The sequence below is a fragment of the Cetorhinus maximus genome, chromosome 23 (assembly GCF_964194155.1).
Source record: "Cetorhinus maximus chromosome 23, sCetMax3.hap1.1, whole genome shotgun sequence".
Lineage (NCBI taxonomy): Eukaryota > Metazoa > Chordata > Chondrichthyes > Lamniformes > Cetorhinidae > Cetorhinus > Cetorhinus maximus.
In genome coordinates this window covers 7,713,464-7,727,865 of record NC_135901.1, presented here as the reverse complement: position 1 = coordinate 7,727,865, position 14,402 = coordinate 7,713,464, and the positions used below count along the sequence as shown (strand labels likewise).

The window sequence follows — 14,402 nt, the reverse complement described above, 5'->3', positions numbered from 1 at the left end:
ATTCAATAAAACCTTAGCAGTGCACTCAGCTGAATTGTACAGTGTCACACTAAACTCAGGAGCATCTCGGGGGATGAACAATTTGAACCATTTCTTTAAGTAACATTCGTGAATTGTTAAGTGCCAGGCAATGACAATTGCCAACAAGAGAGAATCTAACCATCTCCACTTGATGTTCAATGAAATTACCATCACTGAAACTCCCACTATCAACACCTGGGAGGTTACCATTGGCCAGAAACTGAACCGGACGAGCCATATAAAATACTATAGCTACAAGAGCTACAGACTGGGAATTCTGAGGTGAGTAACCCACCTCCTGACTTCCCAAAGCCATCTACAAGGCACAAGTCAGGAGTGCGATGAAATACTCTTCACTTGCCTGTATGAGTGTAGCTCCCACAACACACAAGAAGCTCGACACAATCCAGGACAAAGCAGCCCGCTTGATTGGCACCACATCCACAAACATTCACTCCCTCCACCACCGACGCACAGTGGCAGCAGTGTGCCCCATCTACAAGATGCACTGCAGCAGCTCACCATGGATCCTTTGACAGTACGTCCCAAACCTGCAACCTGCACCGCCACGAAGGACAAGGGCAGCAGATAAATGGGAACACCACCACCTGGAAGTTCTCCTCCACGTCACAAACTATCCTGACTTGGAAGTATATCGCCGTTCCTTCACTATCGCTGGAACTCCCTCCCTAACAGCACTGTGGGTGTACCTACGCCACAGGGACTGCAGCTGTTCAAACTCTTTCGAGTTATCAACAGTCACAGATTGCAACCCTTTCGAGTACAATCACAGTTCTGGGTTTTTCCGGGAGTGGGACATGAACCCACAACCCTCTGATTCAAAGGCGAGGGTGCTATGAACTGAGCCACAGCTGACACCAGAAGACAGCTCACCGCCACCTTCTCAAGGCGCGAATAGGAATGGGCAATAAATGAAAGAATGAACAAACAATTTTACAACAGGACAAACTATCTTTAAGTTTTAAAAAAAAGTTTTAAATTTTAACCATACCAATTCCTAGCCCTGTGTAAGCATGTTTAGAGCATGGGGGTATTAAATGTCATACATTGATAGAGACAACTAGAAGATGGCCAGTAATCATTGATCCATCCCAAAAATTTCTTAGTTCCACAGGAAGGTGGGTTGCATGGAGCACATCAAAGTTAACAAGCAATTCAGTCGAAGAGAATTAGCTGTTAAATGCCAATTGGAGAAGACTGGGCCTCAGTTTAATGTGTCATCCGAATGTCATCCCTCCGACAGGGCGGCGCTCCCTCAGTCCCGACCCTCCGACAGGGCGGCGCTCCCTCAGTCCCGACCCTCCGACAGGGCGGCGCTCCCTCAGTCCCGACCCTCCGACAGGGCGGCGCTCCCTCAGTCCCGACCCTCCCTCAGTCCCGACCCTCCGACAGGGCGGCGCTCCCTCAGTCCCGACCCTCCGACAGGGCGGCGCTCCCTCAGTCCCGACCCTCCGACAGGGCGGCGCTCCCTCAGTCCCGACCCTCCGACAGGGCGGCGCTCCCTCAGTCCCGACCCTCCGACAGGGCGGCGCTCCCTCAGTCCCGACCCTCCGACAGGGCGGCGCTCCCTCAGTCCCGACCCTCCGACAGGGCGGCGCTCCCTCAGTCCCGACCCTCCGACAGGGCGGCGCTCCCTCAGTCCCGACCCTCCGACAGGGCGGCGCTCCCTCAGTCCCGACCCTCCGACAGGGCGGCGCTCCCTCAGTCCCGACCCTCCGACAGGGCGGCGCTCCCTCAGTCCCGACCCTCCCTCAGTCCCGACCCTCCGACAGGGCGGCGCTCCCTCAGTCCCGACCCTCCGACAGGGCGGCGCTCCCTCAGTCCCGACCCTCCGACAGGGCGGCGCTGCCTCAGTCCCGGCCCTCCGACAGGGCGGCGCTGCCTCAGTCCCGACCCTCCGACAGGGCGGCGCTGCCTCAGTACTCACCCTCCCCACCCCTAACAGTGCAACACACCGTCAGTAATTCTTGCCTTCATTGCTGACCCTCTAAGAGGCAGCACTCCCTCTGTACTGACCTCCACTCCAAAACTGCAGCACTCTCTCAGTACTGACCCTCCAACAATGCAGCGCTCCTCATTTCTGCCCCTCTGACAGTGCAGCGCTCCTCAGTACTGAACCTCTGACAGTGCATATCATCCTCAGTGCTGACTCTCTGACAGTGCAGATCATCCTCAGTACTGACCCTCTGACAGAGCAGCACTCTCTCAGTACTGGCCCTCTGACAGGGCAGCCCACCCTCAATACTGCCACTGAGGAGTGTGAGACTTGATGTTGTGCTCATGTCTTTGGAATGGGACTACAAATCTACAACTTTTTGATTCGGGGGCGAGATTACTACCCCTTGCACCCTGACCACTATTTAACTGTCGTGTCCCAAGGGGGTGGCCATTTTACTTGACCATTATCATGTCGAAGTGGATGCAACATTTCACAGCTGGTTTCTGAGTCAAGTTAGTCACTTTGGATGCCACTTTGCTTCCATTAACCAATAATTGGCTCAATGAGATGGTGGAGATGTTACATAATAAATATTTTGAGAGGCGACAATGAGTCAATGGAAACTGGGCTGCACCTTTTACACATTGACATAGGTGCTTCAGTTAAGTAGTCAGAAGAGATCAATTAGCATTATATAAAAGCTGTGGGAGCATTTGGCAGAGTTGTATGATTGGGTGGTTAGTGAATGATGAACCTTCAGTTGAAGACAAACAGGAAATGTTGGGAGCAATCAGCTGGCTGGGCACTATCTTTGGTGAGAAACGAGAAAAGCAAGTTCTTTTATCAGAACTGAGTAAAGATAGAAATGGAATAGATTTTCAGCAAGTGGAGATGATTGTTTTCAAAATTGAAATGTAAGTGATTGAAGGATGAGCGGTTTTATGGTGTGGTGTCAAGGCAATTAGTTTTGGGATAAGTAAAGAAACAAAATGTGTCTATAGGTGTGAATGGCAGAATTTTTAAGAGCAGCTGTTGTCTGAGTGCTTTAAAAAAAAGTAAAAGTGAAACTGGCAAAGGAAACAAAATGGGGGCAGAGATTAGTCTGAAATTTTTGAACTTTAAAGGCTGTAGGCAGTGTCTGATTTGACAGATGAAGTGCTGTTCCTTGGGCTTCACTGGAAAAGTGGAGCAGGCTGAGGACAGGTTGGAGTGAGAACAAGGTAGAGAGTTAAAATGGCTGGTAACAGTTTTTGTGAACTAGTGAGGGGAACAATAGGTTTTTTCCTCATCTCTTGGTCATAGCACTGTTTTTCGCATGCTTGTTACTTCTGTGGTGAAGGAGGAACCCAAAGCTCTTGAAGCAACGTTCCCTTTGCGTTTTTGGAAATTTGAATTGCTGAGCAGCTCCTTGTCTGTCCTTCCACTAAACAAATTAGGGAGGCTCTGATTGTTTCCAGTGAGCTCAGAGAGACTTGTCCAAAACCATTAAAGTTTCTTAGTGAATGATCCATGGAATAACATGTCCGAGAGGAAGACGGCTATTTGTGTTGGTTTATTTGAAAGTGCTACCTTTTTTGTCCTGTAATTGTGACTGGTAGCGCAGAGCCGATCCTCCTTTTAATATGGCTAATGTTCGTTGGAGCTGTTGGCCTCCAGCGTAAACCAGGAAAACTGATTTGAAATTGAGATAGAAATGGTTATTGGGAGAGGGAAAGTGAATGTTTGGTGTCTGTAATTAATTTCCAGTCCCTTTTTAGCACGATGTAATCTCTCAGTTGAATGATGCTGTCTTGGTGGAGATATATGTTAAATCTAAATGTGCTAAGCACTGCAGTGATAGATTTAATCAGGCCATTGAGCAGCTTTGCACAATTAATTTGATTTGAAATGCTATTGATTTTCCTGACAAATAATGATGCTCATTAATTTGAGTTTCTAGTCTAGAGTTCTGACTGAGTTGTAATGTTACATTATTTTACAACGAAAAATCTGACTTTGTTCTAAATTGGATATTCCGGCTTGTTTTTGACAATCACCCAATCATGTTCCCTAGTACTTAGCTTTTAGATGCTGACTGGGATCTTTAAACATATGAATGTGATTATAATAGGTTTCCACTTGTGGGGGAGACCAGATTTAGGGATCATCAATATAAGATTGTCACTAATAAATCCAGTGGGGAATTCATGAGGAACTTCTTCTCCCAGAGAGTGCGGGAGAATGTGGAACTCACTCCCACAGGGAGTGGTTGAGGTGAATAGTGTAGATGTATTTATCCATCTTCCCCCTTTAAATACATTAGGGAAATGGGAATAGAGAGGTATACTGAGTTAGGAGGAGGCTTGACTGGAGCATTACCACTGGCGTGGGCAGGAGGGGTTGTATTAGGTTTCCCTATGTTCCAAAGTAAATATTGATTGATATATTTTCTCTAGATTCTCAATGATAACTGGGATGAAGAGCTGTAGCTATAAGGATAAGCTGGGACTCTCTTGGAGAAAATAAGGCTGAGAAGAGACTAGATAAGAGAGATTCAAGATCCTGAGGGCTGTGGACAGGGTAAATAGTGAGAAACTGTTCCCACTCAAGAGAACATCAAGAACGAGAGGGCACAGATTCAAAATTTTTGTGGGAAAAGCAGTAAATGTGATTTGAGGAAAACTTTTTCACCCAGAGGGTGGTTGGAGTCTGGAACGAACTTCCTGAAGGGGTGGTGGAGGCAGGTTCAACCGAGCTATTCAAAGGGAAATTGGATTGCTCCCTGAAAAGTGTGCGAGGTTACAGGGAGAAGGCAGAGGAGTGGGGCTACGCAGAATGCTCTTTCAGAGAGCCAGTGCAGACACAACGGGCCAAGTGTTGTCCTCTTGCACTGTAAAGATACTTTTGGCATTCAATCATAGTATTTCTTGGATTGATGTGCAAATCAAAAGGTTGAATTTGAGTGTTTTGTTTATTCTACGCTGTCAGAATTGACTTCCCCTGGTCAGTGACCCTGATAGCCTGCTTGAGATCTTTTGAAGAAATGATTTACCCGCACACTAACATAGACAACTGGTCATAGAGGGCCCTGTGCCTTGAGATTGTCCTCTCTACATCCGAGTAGAAATGGGTTTGGTTGACTTCTTCCATATGGGACTTGCCTCCATTAGATGTAATTAATCCTGCATTTATTTACACTGCCATCCAGCTGAATGCTAGACCATCACGGTTGACCATCTGCAGGCTAAACAGTTTCTGCATTTGTACCGCACGGGGAGGCCATTCTTCCCACCCTGCATGTACTGACTCTTATCTGATTAGTTCCGCTCTTGCGGTGTTCCCTGTAGCCTTAAAGTTCCACAAATAGGAATATTCATTTTAGAATCTGCTGCTGCCATCATTTCACAACGGTTTTTTAAAAAAAAAACTTTCTCGTGTTGCTACGGTTTTTTCAGCAGCCCCCGTTTAAAATCAAACTCTGCTGCCATTGAACGGTTTGTGATTTTTTTTGAGAACCTCATTGTCCGCTTAAGCTTCTCCATTCTAAGAACAATCCCAGCTTCTCCACGTTTTACCTGTACGAGGAAAAGCTGATGATACCATGGACTAGGAACACAGATTTTAGTTAAGAGACGGGGTGTGGGGCGGGGAGAGGGTGGAGGAGAAGTGTGAAGAACATTTTTATTTTTTAACACTGCGCGCGTGATGCCCGCGAGGGGTGGTGGAAGTAGGGGGGATGAATGATTTCAAAAGTAGTGGCATTTTTTTCCCCAAGCCTCAGTTTTGATGTGATCCAATTTTTATTAACCACTCCACAGCAAACTCGAGGGTAGAATCGGAGGAGTAGTTTATTTTACACATACAAAGAAAACACGTACCACACCTGCCACCCACTTTTACGTTCATACAAAAGAGGGATAAAGGAACAAGGATAGGGCAAAGACCACAAAATAAAAATTATTTCACTGGAATCCAGAATCAAAGGTCCAATGATGTTTTCCTTTCAGAGTCAGCAGCTTGAAGACTAATCCTGGATAATTCACTTTTCCAGTGCGCAGAACTTCTATGATGAGATGAATTAGTCCTGTAGGTTCTGGTAGAAACAGTGCAGATGGGGGCTAGGGCCATTTAAACTTGGACAGAATCCTGGCTCTGCTGCCACTTGCTCTATGGAAGATCGCAATCTGCTTCGCAGCTCCACAAGGCAGGGTAACTGGTTCTCCCAGCTAGGATGGTGGGGAAATCGTGTGATATGACTCCCACTTCTCCACTTTGGTTCGGACAAAGGATTTATTTATATTCCTTAGTCTGGATTCTTGCTGGTTAATGTTTCAATCATTAATCATTTCCAAGAGGTTTTGGGGTCCTTTGAACTATCAGATTGGTCGTCTCTGTTGGCCAAGCCTTGGCCTTAGAAGTGTAATTGGTCTTTGTACAATTTCCTTGGATTTGATCTTTGCAGAATATGCAGGACTACAGGGGAATGGCACTAGCTGAATTGCTCAGTTGACAGATCGAATGGCCTCCTTGTGTGACAAATCTTGTTGTGTTTAGCAGACTAGCACGCAATAGATTAAAATCAGGCATCCATCTATACAAAGTGACCTGTCTGTTTCCTCAAGGCCTGAGAAAAAGGTGACTTCCCTCAGTTGGCCTTGAGTTAAATTTTTTAATTCATTCATGGGGCGTGGGTGTCAGAATTAACCGCATGTAGGCCAGACCAGGTAAGGACAACGGCAGATTTCCTTCCCGGAAGGGCATTAGTGAACCACTTGGGTTCGTGGCCGTCACTAGATTTTTAGTTCCAGATTTTTATGGCATTCTAATTCCACCATTTGCCATGACAGGATTTGAACCCGGGCCCTGTGATTTGAAGCATTGCCCTGTGTCTCCGGATTACTAGTGCCATCCATTATGTGGCACCTCCACTCCCTCTCTCCTCCCACGTGTTGTTTGTGGTTCTTAGAAACGGAAGGAGGACTCTTGGAGCTCATCGGTGTGTTCATTCTTTGTTCTACGCTGTAGATTAGATTCTAACTATGTTTCATTTTTCTCTCAGCTTACGAGCATGGATTTTGAAATTGCATGGATAATAGGAAGATTTTCAGATGCCATGAGCCGTGGCGGGATATCCGAAGTGGCATCTTTGGTGAAAGCTGAGAGGAGCAGATTGGAAAGCATGACGGTTCATGTGGCGGTCACCGGGACCCCGAGAGTGGGGAAGTCTGCTTTCATTAATTCAGTCATGGGTTTCAAGGATGGCGAAGATGGCGCGGCACCCACCGGCCCCGCCCAACAGGTGACAAAGCCGGCGCCTTACTGCCGGCCGGGAAACCCCAGCTCCGTGTTCTGGGAGCTGCCTAGCGTTCCGGGACCCGGCCTCTCGTCGGGCAACTACCTGAAGACGGTGGACGTCGACAAGTACGTCGGCTTCTTCATCCTGTCATCGACGTGGTTCACGTGGGAGGTCGCAACCCTTGCCAGCGAGCTCAGGCGGCTTGGCAAGCAGTTCTACCTCATCCGCACCAAGATTGACTTGGGCCCTCCTGGCTACAGGGACAAGGAGTTCGTTGATGACGTCCTGAATGTTTTCACCGCCGACCACTTTGCAAACCTGAACATTGAATACGCGATTGCTCACTTCTTCTGTGTCTCCTGCCACCAGGTTGATAGGTTCGACTTTCTGGAATGCGTCCAGGCTCTGCAGAGAAATTCCTCTCCTCCACTCCAGAAACATGCCCTGCTGCTCTCCCTGCACTACCTGGCCAACAAGATGGAGCTGAAGGACTCTCTGAGGGAGTTCATTCCGGTGTCGGCGGTCTACAGCTGCCTCATCGACCCCATCCCGGTCGAGCAGCTACCTTACCAGGCCAATGTCCACTTTCTGTACAACGAGATCCGGCTTTACCGCGTCCTGTTGGGGCTGGACTACCCGGCCTTGAGCAAAAGGGCCAAGCTGATTCGCCAGCCGACCTTTGTCCTCTCGGATGAGATCCACACCACGATGGCGAAGATGCTGACGGAGAAGGGCGTCTCGGAGGAGCTGCTGAAGTGGACGAAGATAAACGTGTCGGTCCCCCACAGCTACGTGAAGTGGATTCCCTTCCTCGAGACCCTGCCTGGAGGTAAGCTGTCTGGGGCTTCCACCATCCGCTTGTTGGATACCATGCTGCAGAAGTTTACGGACGATGCCTGCCGTGTTCAGAGGAAAATGGAGGATGTACTGAAGGGTGAATAACATTGTTTGAGGCCCAACAATCTAATGGTGTTTGGTACACATGAAGGGAGAGGAAAGCTCAACTTCAGTATCAAAGGCCAACATTGGCATCCTCTGGTGGGTGAAGTGGCTTAATTCCCTATTTTCCTCCATAGTCTGCAATGTAACCTTGTTGCAGAGGCATTCCATGCTCTGCCAGTCCAAGATTGTTAATGCACAATGCATTCTCTTCAAGTACAAAACATAGCCATTTCATCCCAAGACCTTCCACAACTAACTAAACGAGATTGGCTTGCAGATGAAATTCTAATTGGCAGTCCACATGGGCATGGGCCAAAATTGAAGGCTAGGCATTACAAGACTCGTATTTCACTGCAGCTGGTAGCTACCATGCTAGCTGGGTGTGAGGTTTCGCCTAAGCACATTACTGCAACTCCAGCTGATGTCAATGCAACATATTGACTGACCCTCTTTGTCTGAATGAGCAACATAACCCAGATGTGTTTTCTTTTGTAAGTTTAACCTGTATTGTGCATCCAAGTGTTGATGCAATATTGGGGATCATTTCTTCTATCCTTCCCATGTTAAAAGTAGCAATAGCTCTTGTAGATGTTGTAATAGTAAACACCATCATTAAACAGCCAATGACCGTCTTTGGAAGCCCGAGTGTAGATTGAATTGCTGACTCTCCACTTTTAAAGGTGATGGGCGTGATATTTTTGACTTCAACCTGAGTCCAGTGTGGTTGTCGAGCAACACTTCAATTTTAAAAAAAAATTTAACCTTTGTTTCAAGCACATCAACACTAATTGAGCCCAATATTTTGGCAGAATGGCTGACTATTGACGGCATAGCTTTGTTTTCCTCTCCTCCCAACAGGAGGAGATTTTAGAGAATTGTCACTGCAGGGGGAATTGGTGGGTGAAAGGCCAGGATTCAAAGGAAATGCCAAGTGTGTGCAAAAGAAATGAAAGATGTGATTTCTGAGCAATGCAAGTAAACTCACTTTTTTTGCTGAAAATGTAAACAAAGCTGTTTCTTGTACAGATTACTGCTGAGTGAGTCTCATTTTATTTCACGAAAGGAATGCCAATGGGAGTGTCAAAATTCGCACAACTTAACGTTTCAGTCTATTTCCAATTGATAACTGAACTCACTACGGTTATTTGAGAAACTTCAGAATTTAAATAAAATTATTAATGTGCACAGTGACTGTTATCTGACTTTTCAAAGTAGCTTTAGTGAAGGGTTTAACTGCAGTTGACTTAAAAAAATTTTTTTTTAAAAACTTCAACATTTTGTTAACTGCTGCATGTAACCTGTTTGTCATCCACTTTTTCATTTTCCAGTTCTGTTCAAAAATTTCCTGTAAAATTTGTTTTCATAAATGCATGTTTGTATGTGGGTCATCAAAGACTTTTGTATTGGAGCTGTCTGTCACCCGTGAGGAATTGATTTATTAAAATGAATAACTTATGCAATTTATCCTGGAGTCAGCTACCTTGGAATTTGTTTCTCTATGCTAACTGTGTAGTTCTGTTTCTGTAAAACTGGATTAGGTATACACACATTCCCAAACCCTGGATAACTTTAAAAGCAATTTTTGTTTTGATTTGCAGCATAGTGAAGCTATTTGGCCCATGTCTGTGCCAACTGGGATTGGTCCCTAGCCTTGTGGGTTACAGCATGACACGCAGATTTCCAAGTGCACTTTTTGGAGAAGTGGTGCCGTAGTGGTATTGTCACCAGGCTGGTATTCCAGAGACCCAGGATAATGCTCTGGGGCCCTAAGTTCAAATCCAAATGGTGAAATTTGAAGTCAATTTATAAAATAAAATAGACCCCATGTCTGACCATTTTTCTTGTTGTAAAATCCCATCCGGTTCACTGACCTTCAGATGTCCTTATCTGGCCTACATGTGACTCCAGATGCACAGCAACGTGGTTGACTCTTAATGTCTGAACAAGGTCAGTTAGGGATGGGCAATAAATGCTGACAAGGCCAGCGATGTCCACATCCAATAAATGTGTATAAGGTTGCTGCCTGTACCCCATCACATGAATTTCTAAAAATTCATTCATGGGATGTGGGCTATGCGGGCTGGGCCAGCATTTATTACCCATCCCTAGTCGCCCTTGAGGGTGGTAGTGAGCTGCCTCAAACAGCTGCAGTACATGTGGTACAGATACACTCACAGCGCTGTTAGGGAGGGAGTTCCAGGAGTTTTACCCAATGACAGTGAAGGAATGGCTGATATATTTCCAACTCGGGATGGTGAGTGACAATGATGGGCACTTCCAGGTGGTAGTATTCCCATGTGTCTGCTGCCCTTGTCCTTCTAGGTGGTGGTGGTTGTGGGTTTGGAAGGTGCTTTGAAGGGGATTTGGTGAATTCCTGCAGTGCGTTTTGTAGATGGTACATATTGCTGCTACTGTCAGTGGTGGAGGGAGTGAATGTTTGTGGATGGGGTGCCAATCAAGCGGGGCTGCTTTGTCCTGGATGGTGTCGAGCTTCTTGAGTGTTGTGGGAGCTGCACTCATCCAGACAAGTGGAGTATTCCATCACACTCCTGACTTGTGCTTTGCAGATGGTGGACAAGCTTTGGAGTCAGGATATGAGTTACTTGTCACATGGTTCCTGGCCTCTGACCTCTCGTAGCCACAATATTTATATGGATAGTTCCGTTTCTATGCCCATCTAATCCTTCTGCCAATGACATTATATTTGTCTCCTGGTTGTTGAAGGACACCAACATTCCCCTTGGTGAGGTCAATCTGTGGGCAATGGTGGGCAGGTAGCAAATGATCCATTCAGAGGGGTGTCTTCACTTGGTGTACCTTTCTCTTTGAAGGCCAAGTGACAGGTTCTGTCTCAGGCATTGCACCATGAAGCTGCCAAGTGACATTGGGGATTGTTGCCACTGGCCATTTGTGGCATAGCATGCCAACCTAAAAGAATTGACTTCCAGGTGCAATTGTCGATGGTTAGGGCCTTCGTGTCATGGCTACAATTATCCCTGAACCATTGCTTTTGTTGTCCACTAGTAATTTGGGTCCATGTACCTTGCTACATGGAAGGTCCTTGGGAGTGTGGCCATCTTCCATTGTTATAACCACAGCCGGTGTTAATTGCTGAGCAAACCAAATCTCAGGGCAACTTGTCTTATGGACGATACCCTTTGTTTTGTATTCTGAAAACAAGGCGATGTACCGATCTTAGTAAGAAGTCCAGTAATGCTTTTACTTTTATTTCTTAAAATCCCAAAAGTTTTATTAGCAACAATAAAAGGAAACCTAAACACACACGATTAGTTACACCATTAATGTTAGTTTTTAAAAAACATGCCCCAAAAAAAGGAAAATTCCACTTGGTCAATCCTACATGTAAACACCTCCCAGGCAACACCTCCCGGGCAACAGTCCCTTTATAGATGGTTAACTATAAAATCCAGTAATATTACACAAGGTGAAGTGTTGTAGCTTTAATAAAGGCATAGCACATGACCTCTACCCTCTTCCACTCTACGTTGGAATCCACTTCAGAATAAAACTGCTTGTTGCAGCCCAGGACTTACTAATGGCCGGTTCAAATGGCAAGCTCTCCGGGCCCAGAGCTCCAGCTATCTCTAATCCTAAACTCTTTCCCCTTCCATCCCAGTTCCACTGTTCTCACACCTTTGAAACTCAAATCCTTCCACATATAAAATCTTTTTCTGTTTCTGTCTTGTCTTTGCTTTTTGGGTCAATAAAATATCGTCACCCCACTACTCTACCTATGGAACTCCCTGCAAAATGTAAAGATGTTTTTTGGTACCTCTGACTCCCCTTTGATATTCAAACAAACTCTCAACTTCTCTAAAAATGCAAATTTTAGATCTAACCTAGTTACTTGTACCTCAAGCTTAACACCCCTATCCTTTACATCTTTCAAAACCTAAAGACAACCTGACTCCAATTAATCTCCTGCACGCGCACGTATCAACACAATTAGGCAGTCCTCTCAAATACAGAACTCCTTGAGGAAATGGGTACTTCATATCCACTCTGCATCATGGCCCTCTCCATTATAGATAAAATGCCTAACTTTGTACACCACTTACATTCTATTCCTTGGTCTCCTCTGTTCCAAAGAAAGCGAAATTGGCAACATTTCCTTCGGGGAAGCCCCTTTGGCAGGGCCAGATTTAAGGTGAGATCGCAGCCAATAAATTGTGTTCCGTTTTAGAAGGGAAGCCTGCGAGTTTGAAGTGGGCCTGGAGGATTCTGACGACTAAACCTCAAATTTTTGCATATTGGCGAACAAAGAATATCATTACCAAGTTGATGAGTCCCTCTGGGTCGCGTCTATGCTAGCAGAATGATTTAATATGCTACAGCATCAGCACATTTGGCATCTTGACTTCCCAAAGTATGGTGTGTTTGGGGGGAAAAAATCTGAAAAATGAGTCTCCAATGTCCAACCACCTCTATGCAGAATCCCTCAAAAGCATAATTATGTGTAATCATTCCTGCCGTTTATTTTTTAAACTAGAAAAGCCATCCAACACCAGCTTCCTCTTCCCAAGCCAATATGCCCAGTGGTGAGGCGCAAATCACTCCAAACCCACTCTGGTGCGCAGGACAGTTCTTTCATATGCCTGATACCAGACTCTGGAAGCAACTGCTGTACTCAGAACTCAGTGGAGGCAGGAGACGCTTCAGTGACGCTTCTCCTCACCGCCCCCCTCCCCCGCATCCCCCGCCCCAAGTAACACCGACTCATGGGAGTCCCTGGCTTGTGACCGACCAAAATGGATGGAGGAGTTTCTTTTGTGAAGGTGAAGCCCAGGCGTCCGAAAGAGCGCGCAAACCCGCAGAGGAGCCATCTGCCCCACCCTTCAATCTCCAGCTGCCGCTGCATGTGGCACAGTCTGAGATCGTACGCTGGGCTTCTCAGCCACCATAGAACCCACTGGACTGGAGTGGAAGTAAGTCATTCTCGACCCTGAAGGGCTGCCCAAGTAGGAGATGTTAAATCACTGCACAAATAATCACCTTTCAAAATATTAAACAGGAATTTTATCCAAATAAACTTATTAAAATGTTCCCCTCCAGCATTTCATTTAAATAGTTTTGAAAAGTAATGCACACACTGATAAGGGTTGAAACTCTTTCGAGTCTGATAAGGGTTGAACCAGAACATTCAGTGACTCGTCTATCTCAGTGCCATTATATTCCAGCTACCAAGGAGCCTTTGATATATATTTAGACAGTGAAAATACAGCTGTAAGTGTATGGATATTGAGTCTTAAACTCAAAGTGCTGGAAGAGGTTGAGACCTTTTGAATGGAAACTCCGATGGGGAATTCGGGAGAAACTTCATTTCCCAGCGAGTGGTGAGAATGTGGAAATCGCTACCACAGGGAGGGGTTGAGGTGGATAGCATAGATATGTTTAAAGGGAAGTTGGAGCGACATTAGAGAGAAAGGAACAGAAGGATGTGGTAAGGGGGTGGGAGAAGGCTCATGTGGATCAGAAATACTGGCATGCAGCAGATGGGCCGAATGGTCTGTTTCTGTGCTGCTGTCGTGTAGAAAAGTCGGCCCTTTCAAATAAAAACCCTATGGATAAATTTAATCATGTGAAATGCGTAATTTTTTTAAAGCCTCAATTTGTATGCTAGAAGTTTTAATGAGTTGAAAAAGCAAATGGAAATTTGTGTAGAAAGTTTTTGGATATATGTAGGAAAAGAGACTTTAACATTTTGTTCAATAGTAGGGTATAAGGCCACAGATGATGGTCAATGAGCCATTACCACTTAGAAGGGAGGCCATTTGGCCCATTGGGTCCATGCTGGTCCTCTGTAGAGCAATCCAGTCAGTCCCATTCCCTCCACTCTATCCCCGTACCCCTGCAAGTTTATTTCCATCAGGTTTCCACCCAATTTCCTTTTGAAATCATTCATCATCTCTGCTTCCACCACCCTCGTGGGCAGCGAGTTCATTACCACTCGCTATGTAAAAAAGTTCTTCCTCACATCTCCCTCGCATCCCCTGTGCAAAACCTCAAATCTGTGTCTCCTGTACCTCGCTAATGGGAACAGCTTTACTTTGTCTACTTTATCTAAACCTGCCCTAATCTTATTCACCTCTAACAGTGGAGATGTTAACATTTTCCCCCATAGGAAATATTGACATGATTGGAACATTAGAACATAAGAAATAGGAACAGGAGTTGACCGTTCAG

At 45.8% G+C, this 14,402-nt stretch overlaps 4 protein-coding genes across 5 annotated transcripts in view; 2 read left to right on the top strand and 2 right to left on the bottom strand.

Annotated features, from left to right (window-relative positions):
• The window catches only part of LOC144698197 (uncharacterized), a 510,286-nt gene that overhangs the window by 419,914 nt on the left and 75,970 nt on the right, over positions 1 to 14,402 (bottom strand). The gene's annotated exons all lie outside the window — the stretch shown is intronic.
• LOC144698215 (uncharacterized) overlaps positions 1 to 14,402 on the bottom strand; it is a 186,576-nt gene that overhangs the window by 100,971 nt on the left and 71,203 nt on the right. The gene's annotated exons all lie outside the window — the stretch shown is intronic.
• Positions 1 to 14,402, top strand: part of LOC144698216 (uncharacterized) — a 500,519-nt gene that overhangs the window by 448,884 nt on the left and 37,233 nt on the right. The gene's annotated exons all lie outside the window — the stretch shown is intronic.
• On the top strand, positions 7,029 to 8,198 carry LOC144697765 (interferon-inducible GTPase 5-like). Its single transcript, XM_078569766.1, has one exon. It carries the CDS (start codon positions 7,029 to 7,031, stop codon positions 8,196 to 8,198), a length of 1,170 nt encoding a protein of 389 aa, XP_078425892.1.

Coding starts and splice junctions, on each gene's coding strand:
- LOC144697765 (XM_078569766.1), top strand. CDS start 7,029: ATGGATTTTGAAATTGCATGGATAATAGGAAGATTTTCAGATGCCATG.